At 35.3% G+C, this 8,894-nt stretch overlaps 2 protein-coding genes across 2 annotated transcripts; both read left to right on the top strand.

Moving 5' to 3' along the window:
• Positions 1-4,114: 4,114 nt before the first annotated feature.
• On the top strand, positions 4,115-5,420 carry LOC122272139 (uncharacterized). The gene has a single exon (XM_043055316.2). The coding sequence runs from the start codon at positions 4,115-4,117 to the stop codon at positions 5,396-5,398; it is 1,284 nt and encodes a 427-aa protein (XP_042911250.1). The 3' UTR covers positions 5,399-5,420.
• A 154-nt stretch (positions 5,421-5,574) lies between these two features.
• LOC107456345 (uncharacterized) lies at positions 5,575-8,790 on the top strand. Its single transcript, XM_043055317.2, has 4 exons — positions 5,575-6,568; positions 6,649-6,748; positions 6,920-7,071; positions 7,152-8,790. The coding sequence occupies exon 1, from the start codon at positions 5,575-5,577 to the stop codon at positions 6,454-6,456; it is 882 nt and encodes a 293-aa protein (XP_042911251.1). The 3' UTR covers positions 6,457-6,568; positions 6,649-6,748; positions 6,920-7,071; positions 7,152-8,790.
• The last annotated feature ends 104 nt before the right edge of the window (positions 8,791-8,894 follow it).

The raw sequence follows: 8,894 nt of genomic DNA, 5'->3' as shown, positions 1-8,894 counted from the left end.
CTTTTCTGCAATTTTCTTTTTTTTCTCTCATATTCGCTTTGAACTCTCAATTTCTTCGTTTTGATTTAGATTTTATCTTATCCATTGACAGTATCCTAAAAAAAAATTTTCCAGCGACAATTATAATGTTAACAATAATTAAAATATAAACATTAAATAATTGACAAAAAATAATTAAAATGATAACACAATCAATAAAAATGAAGCTTATTTAAAAGAAAATTAAAAACATATTAAATTAGCTAGTGGCGTGCAGAGGGTTTAAATTATGTCCTCTATAGCCATCAAAGACAACAACAAACATATTAATTACTTAGAGGTAAAAAATGTGTCATAAATTTCGTTTTTGAAATGAGGCTTTTATCTGAGCCATTTATTCAGATAAAACGATTTTTATATAAATATAATATTATTATAATGTCTCTCTAAATTGTATTTATTGAAATTGCGTACTATAAGATTATATTTTAGTATGAAAAACAAATATAAAACAATTTAATCAAAGTTCGTAAATTGAAAAAATCGGGAAAAATTTGAAATTGCTATTTTGTCATTTAAAGTATGTCACAAAGAAAAAACTTAATGTTCACGATTTTTTCTTTCTTATTTAGGGTGTAAAAAAGAAGAAAATTCATGTAGAAATAGCTTCCCCCCCCCATTTTTTTTTTGCCGCCTAGGCGTTTATTTGTAGAATTGCTCCTATTTTCTTCTTGAACAGAAGACCTTAGTGACGCCGGTGAATCCGAATTCGAAAGATATTATTTCTTCTGTGGCTAAATTAATTAGTCATAATTAATCGATTATCTAAGTCTCTGGTAGAAGAAGCAGATTAACAAGCTCTTCATATTTTAAGAGTTCTTTCATCTCAGTAAAAAGTCTTAAAAAAAACGACTAGCAGAATCAGTTATTTTCTTGAGGAGAGTCTTTTTTCATTTGGCACTTTCCCGGGTCTTGCACCACAGCCCGAAAAACAAGCGGGGTGCTCACCGTTGCAGTTCGCCGGTTCTGAGATAGGTTTCGCACATTCGTTCGAGTAATGAGCGTTAGCACACTTTAGGCAGGCGGGATGTGCTGTGCAGCTACGCTGGGTATGTCCATATTTTTGGCATTTGTAGCATTGAATTTGAAAACGTCCCCTTCGGAAACGCTCGATCTGTACTTTTCTCTCAAGCATAGACTTCTGCTGACGCTGGATTCTGATTCCATTAAACCCTACATTCAATCCAATCCTTTCTCATGATGCAATTTTAAGTTGTAATTGTTTCTTTCTCTAAAATAATCACTAATTATAAACTTTTGTAAATGACGCTCGTAATGGCGATATCTTTCTTACCAGTACGTCCATTGTTCAGTTAAAAAATTCAGAGCAAATCGAAACTTATTTTATTTTCTGAACTAACGTTATCATCCAAAAAATTATGGTAAATATCAAATACAGGAAATGATTATAGGTGGCGCTTTTAAAACTTGTTGCCAACGCGACAAATTTTGAGGACTCCAAAACGTTACCATGAAGTTGCTAAGGAAATATTCCAATTTTTGCTTGGTCATGACGAATTGAAGTGAAATAATTCACAAAGAACAAGTCATTCCAAAAACAGGTATTGTACGCCTAGTGAATGGTCTATTACTTATTTCTATTACAAGTCAAATTACTTATTTTCAAAAAGTTGAGATGTTATCACAATTATTTTACCAGCGTTACGGTTAAGGAACACATCTCAGATTTTGTAAGACACGCTGACATCAAAGATACCGGCAAACAGGTGTCTTTCTAAGAAAAAAGGGTAGGGCTGAAAGAATGTGAACGGGAAGTCAGGGGGAGAAAGTCCCCATTGCACTGCAGATTAAGGGGCTAGAAGAATTAGATCAGTAAATAAGGATTCGTATCAGGAATTAACAAAGCTATAACAAAATTAAATTAAACTTGTGACCTGATGTCGCAGTCAGTAAGTAAAATTTCTTCGGCGATGAAATTGACTTCGCTTTCGAGTTCGATATTTTCCTCTATCTCAGGAACAGCATCGTTTTTTTCAGTAACAAAACTTAAATTGTTTTGCTCTTCAATTACAGGTTCCGTAGCATTTTTAATACACTGTGCCTCGTTATCAACTGTGACGGCTTTTTCAGACGGCGACTGTGACGGCTCCTCCTCAGTCATGGTTTTTTCAGACTGAAAAAATTTTTTAATCGATTTCGTTCCTATACTATCGATGCTATATATATATTTTTTTCTGTAGTTTGCCAGTTGCTTGCACCATTCTGAAATATTTTTCGGCAAGCCTACAAATTTTTGACACATCCCCTAACAGGATAAGTTAGCCCATTTCTATTTCCATCAGTGTCAACTAGTGCTGATTGACAAGGATGACAATGAAGTTTTTAACCAATTTTTTTAGAAACAAAACCAGCTATGTATTCTGTTATTTTAGTAACATATATTGACAGTCGTAGAGAATTGGGCATGTCATCTACGTCACTGTTTTAAGTATCTTCCTCTGACGTAGCAATTTCGTTTATCAAATTTGAATAAGCATTTTGTGCAGAAGATACGGTTAAAGTTGTAGTATTGTCCAAAGCTAAGCAGTTATCACTGTTCAAGCTGCTAATCTGGTGGTAAGAGAACAGCCTTTTGTAATCAGCTTGAAACTGCTTAGATGTTGGGTTATTGTTAAACCCACCTTTGCTACGAATTGCCGAGAAAAACATCTCAAGATGATCTTGTGATAATTTGTAGCTTAGCAGGAACTGCATTTGGGGAGTTAGGTACTTTTGTGACATCTTTATAGATGGATAACAAAGAATGGATACAAATAACGAAACCCAGAAAGCCTGTCTTCCTACTACTTTGAAAAATGGGCATCCCATTTGCAACTGTTTTTAACTCTTCAATATAAATTTCTGCCTCTAAAAACTTGGAAAATTCATTTTCTTTTCGTAAAGGAGACTTAAATCCCTTGGCTAGAAGGTTTCTACTGTTCAGAACATCCGAAAGATTATTGAAGAATCTGATGAACTGAACAGTAGCTTCAGAATCAGCAAATTCTGGCATTTCTACATTTTTATCAAGAAATTCAATAGCATCTGCAACACTATTGCTTAACGTTTGTGCCGCAAGGCTAACTTTCATTTTTTCTCGATAAAATTCAACATGCCTTCTCTTTAGTTTTGTTGCAGCTTGTAATCCCTCTTCATTTTGGAGCTGCTCCAATCTAACTATATACTTCCAACATATAAGGCCAGAGGGATGCCAAATTGATCCGTTGGAACCAAGTGTATTCCTAATCAGTTTTAGCATGTGGCTAGGATCTGGGTATATGTATACATTTTCTTTGGTTTTAGGATGAGTGATGAGGAAAATAGGTCTTCAAATTGTGCATCTCAACATCTGCACCTAAATATTTAGCGGTCGCAAAATTAACTGCAGTACCATCAAATGTAACATTCGTCACTCTATCACCAGTTGTGTGTACCAGTTCCAAGCCACGGCTAACTAAATTTGCCCTCTCTTTTGCAGGCAGACCATCAATTAGGAAATACCCAAAAGGCAGTTTCCATTTATGCAATTTAGCACGAAGACTAGAGCTTCTTTTGCTTCTGGAAGTTGATCGTTGTCAACTCCAGTACCCAAATCAATAAATCTCTAATAAGACTTGCCGTCCCATCCTACATGACGGCGTATAGCCATTTCATCTAGGCTGAAAGAACAGATGACTTCCTTATTACTAATCTTAGCTTCAATAACTTTTGTTTACTAGTTTCTCAATGTAGAGTCGACTGGAAAACGGCTCCTATTGTTGTAAGGTTTTTGGCGATGAAAGTTTGGCGTCAAATTTTGGAGTTGGAATCTTGGCAAGCCATGCAAGTTGAAGTTTAAGTTTTTGATTTGTGGATTAAAGGAAATAAGCTTGTAACCTTTAAGCTATTTTTAAACAAATACTCTCGAACCCTTTCAATTATTTTTTAATAAAGTTAAGCGACTTGCAGTGAAGTGAATGCAATGAATTAGTTTGATTCGTTCTGTGTAACTTGTTGCACGTTTCAAACTTATTGAAATTATTTAATTTAATTATTTATAAAATTGTTAGTTATTTAATTTTTTTAAGTTGTGAATATGGATCAAATACCATGTTGTTTCTGCGAAACAAGTTTTTCTCAAAAAAAGAATTTCTACAGACATTTGCGAAATTCACATCAAGATGTGGAACTTTCGGATTTGAAAAAATTTGTGCACTTTTGTGCACACTGCAAACTCTATTTTAAATTTGATACTGAGTTATCAAATCACAGGGAAGAACTGCACAGTAGTGATAAAAAGGCATTCAAATCCTCATTAAAATGTGGTTTGTGTGATGAAGGTTTCCGATTCATCAAGTGTCTTATTGAACACATAGAAGTTCGCCATCAGGATTTTAGATTAGAGAAGCAAACTCTTGTCTTCAGCAAAGAAGAAGATTTTTTTAAATGGAAGAATGAAATAGAAAGCAGCACCCTTAGTAGCTACATCAAGAAATGTGGTGACAGAACTCTTACTGATGAATCCATAACAAATTCATATTACTGTCATCGAAGCGGGGCATATGATGAGAAAAAAGAGAGAAGTCGACGAGTCAAATCTTTAGGCTCTAATAAAATAGGCGTTACTTGCCCAGCCCATATGACTGTAAAGAAACAGAAAACTGATACTGGAACAATAATAACAGTTTTCTATCAAGCCTCTCATATTGGACACAGTTGTGAAGTGGGTCGTGTGCCAATTTCAAAAGAACAGAAAGTGCTCTTGGCTTCTCAAATGAGCAGTGGCGTGCCAAAATCAAGGCTATTGTATGATATTCGTCAGGCTTTTTCTCCAACCAAGCGCCTTAGCCTCACCAACAACAAAGACTTGCACAATATTTGTCGAGACTTTAGAGTGGATGAGGATGTAATTTTAGACGTAAATGAAAATGTATCTGTACAGATGCATGTGCATAAATTGAGGGAAGAAGGACAAGTGCTTATTTACAAGCCAAAAGAAGAAGAGCTTTCCAGTTATCCTTGTTTGAAAAAAGACGATTTCTACCTTGGGATGATGAACTCTGCTCAGTTGAAAATATTACAAATGTATGGTAACGACATCATCATGATTGATTCGACTCATGGAACTAATCAGCAAGGATACTTATTAACAACTATTATGGTTAATGATTCTAATCATGAAGGATTTCCTGTTGCAACTCTTTACTCCTCAAGAGTATCTGCGGATGTTTTAGAACCATTTTTTAAAGAAATAAAGATGAAGTATGAAGATTTCAAGCCTCGTGTTTTCATGTCAGATGATGATCCAGCATTGTATAATTCTTTCAAGTGGAAAATCAACTTCTTTGTACCTGGCATGTTAAGCGTGCATGGAAGTTGAAATTAGTGCAAAAAATTAAAAAGGAAGATGTCAGGGAAAGTGTGAGAGAAGAATTGTTTTCTCTACATTCTGAAACTGATCAGAAAGAATTCGATAGGAGGATTACAGTTTTTGTAGATAATCTCTTGAAGAATGATGATACTGTGGCCTTTGGACTGTACTTCCAAAAATATTACATGGGTCGTGTTCAAGTTTGGGCCTATTGCCACCGTCTTGGACTCAGAGTGAATACAAACATGAAGGTTGAACGCTGGCATAGAGAGATAAAGTATGAAGAAGCTGATGGCAAGGTTATAAAGCGCCTCGACAAATCTATTTCAATTGTTTTAAACGCAATCAACAGGAAAATTATAGGTCGATTCATGTCAATGGAAAGAAGTAAGTTGACATCACTGCATGCACAAATTAGAGCCAGACATGATGCTGCGAAAGAATTACCCAAGCAAAATGTTTACGTTCATAGTACAACAGAATGGCATGTTGTATCTAGTAGAGCAGGCCTTTCTACCAATAGTATAGAAACATACACAGTTCAAAAAGAAACTGCTTGCAACTGTGATATTAAATGTCCAGACTGTAATATCTGCATTCACAGTTTTTCCTGTACCTGCATTGATTATAAAGTTAAATTTGTAATCTGTAAACATATACATTTGGTAAACATAAACTTTCCACCAAGTGTACCTTCAAGCGACAGTGCATCTACTTCAGAGGACAACAGTTTTGTAATTGATTTCGAAGAGAAGCAGTGCAGGATTGAGGAAGAAAAGGAAGCATTAAACAAGCATCTGAAAAAATATTCTAATTCTGATGATTTGAGAATCAAGGCTCAGAATATATTTTCTAATTTAGCTGCCAAGTGTGCTGATCCAAGCACATCTCGTGACGAGTTGAGCATATTGATTGAGCAAGGTGAGCGAATTCAAGCCAGGCTAGCTGCATTAAGGTCTGAGGGAAGAGTATTGTCGACTGATAGTAGGGTTTCCGGGTTGAAAAGAATAAGTCCACAGCGTAAATTGTATCCCTCAAAAAAAAGAAAAAGTGATTGCGCCAACTGATGAATAAGAATGAAGTGAATGGCGATATGAAGTTCTGAGGCATCTGTTCAAAGTTTTAGCCTAAAGTCTTACCCAGTTACCCGAGATATCACCTCGGCACTTTCGTTCAAATGTAAGTAGCTTTCTTTCTCTTGCTCTTCATCGTGTGCGGGAACAGCCTTAGCATTTTCTACAATCTGTGTTTTCTTCCAGATTTCTCCTCACCCAGCAGTACTTCAGGTCAGCACGACCTCGTAGGAATCTGGTTTTCGGAACGCCTGTAGGAGACAAGCGCCTTCCTCGACCTGCCAAAGTGAGTAGCGGTCTGTCGCTTAAGGCGAGGATGAGAGTTGCTTTTGCTGTTTACTCATTACTGTATGTTTTTTTTTNCTCGACCTGCCAAAGTGAGTAGCGGTCTGTCGCTTAAGGAGAGGATGAGAGTTGCTTTTGCTGTTTACTCATTACTCTATGTTTTTTTTTCCAGGTTAAGCACCAAACCAGCAGCAGCACTGTTCCAGGTGGCGAGAGGATGTTCCAAAGTTAGAATTGCTATTGTGGAAAAAAGTTTGTTCTGAAGCACCCGTTTGAAGTCTTACCCAGTTACCCGAGATATCACCTCGGCACTTTCGTTCAAATGTAGGTAGCTTTCTTTCTCTTGCTCTTCATCGTGTGCGGGAACAGCCTTAGCATTTTCTACAATCTGTGTTTTCTTCCAGATTTCTCCTCACCCAGCAGTACTTCAGGATGCCTGTAAGAAAAAAGCGCCTTCTTCGGGAGCCATATGAATTAGCCTTCACCTGGATATGACAGGAGACAAACAGCTTTGACCCGTCACAGGAAGTAGTGTTTACCATAATTCGGGTGAGAAGTTACCTAATTCGCAACGAATTTTTAAAAAAATTTTTAACATCCATTAATACAAGGTCCGGCTATTAATTTCCAGGACTCATTAAATAACTCAGAAGAAAATAAAATTAAACACATAGCCATTTAATATTATTTGAAGTAATCCCCACCAGCCGTAATGCACGTCTGTGCTCGGATGCTTGTGTGTGGGTCATCTTCCACGCTGTCCTGAAAGCGTTTAATTAACAGGAATTTAAGAGCTACGTTTTAATGCGCCTTTCCACGAGAACCACTCACTTCAGTATGGTGCCGATTGCGCAAGAAAACACTCTTCAATATGCAATCGTTAGCGCCATCTTCCGGCTTTTCGTTCTCCTACAGTTACGTCAGTCCTGGAAATTAATAGCCGGACCTTGTATTTGATTTGTTTATTAAGTTATGTTTTTTTCTGTAATTTATTGTAGATTAATATTCATGTATTTCAGGTGGGGGGCCCCTCCAAAAAGGTCCCACCTTATCGTGGTGGAGGGGTTTAAAGCTCCCATTAATGAAATGATGCATTTGTATAGAAAATCATTGCATAAATGGGAACTAACTAAGAGGACCTTATTCAGGCCTATTCTTTTACTTTGGCATAAAGAGTTTCAGTGATATTGAATTTTAACATTTACTAAGAATAGGTCTGATGTTACACCCCCACTTTTTTTGGCTTTTATTATCAGTGAGAGCAAAAAGTAATTATTATTAGTATTATGGAATTACTTTATATAGATGTATGTTTACAATTGGTAATTTCATTTAAAATTAGCTAATGTGTCAACCAGTTTTTATTTGATGTTTATCAATATAAGTGAAGATAAACAATCCCTGCAATGTAACATTATTATTAATATTTATTAATAATTATGCCTTAAATTTTTTGCTTGTTTATTTTTAAGTTAGACGATTAGATGAAGAGGTTTTTCTGATTATTTTTTTTTTTAGTTTAAGTTTCATTTTAAAGAAAATTTCAATGTTATTTGAAATTGTTTATTATTTTCAGTTTTAAGTTCACGAGAGTTGAAATCTGCTTATTTCTGCTATTTCAAAGTCGAAATCTGCTATTGCAAAGTCGACATCTGCTTATTTCTGTTATGTTAGCTATGAATGATTCAGCTGTTATTTCTATTTTTACTGGCAACACCTACATTACTTTCTGGTGGCAACACTACTTGCGCATTGTTTACAAACACTGCGCAATTCCTTGTGTACTTTTTTTAAAATTAATGTGTTGATGTAGTTTTATTTCCATGTAATAATTTGATAGATAATATTTTTATGATTTAGTAATTACTAATTGTGACAGTTACGTTATATCTGGTAAGTAATAATCTATGTATTGTGATTATTTTTGTAACCTAATAAAGTATTGGACTGTTTCAATGTTCATACTATTAATGTATTGAGTATAGTTACAGCACCTTTGTCTGTTTTTTTTTATCGTATTCCAATAAACATAATTGAGAAATGTGTTTTTTATTCATTTACTGTATTGATTTATAACCTTTTTAGGCACTGATTGATTGTGTGGGTGCATAACTACTGACACAAACTAGTTCATTGATAATTATTTA

The sequence above is a fragment of the Parasteatoda tepidariorum genome, chromosome 8 (assembly GCF_043381705.1).
Source record: "Parasteatoda tepidariorum isolate YZ-2023 chromosome 8, CAS_Ptep_4.0, whole genome shotgun sequence".
Taxonomy (NCBI): domain Eukaryota; kingdom Metazoa; phylum Arthropoda; class Arachnida; order Araneae; family Theridiidae; genus Parasteatoda; species Parasteatoda tepidariorum.
The sequence above is the reverse complement of the archived record's forward strand: the minus strand, read 5'-3'. Positions and strand labels throughout refer to the sequence as shown.

Excerpts from the sequence above, each read along its gene's own strand:
- LOC122272139 (XM_043055316.2), top strand. The coding sequence starts at position 4,115 with ATGGATCAAATACCATGTTGTTTCTGCGAAACAAGTTTTTCTCAAAAA.
- LOC107456345 (XM_043055317.2), top strand. The coding sequence starts at position 5,575 with ATGGGTCGTGTTCAAGTTTGGGCCTATTGCCACCGTCTTGGACTCAGA.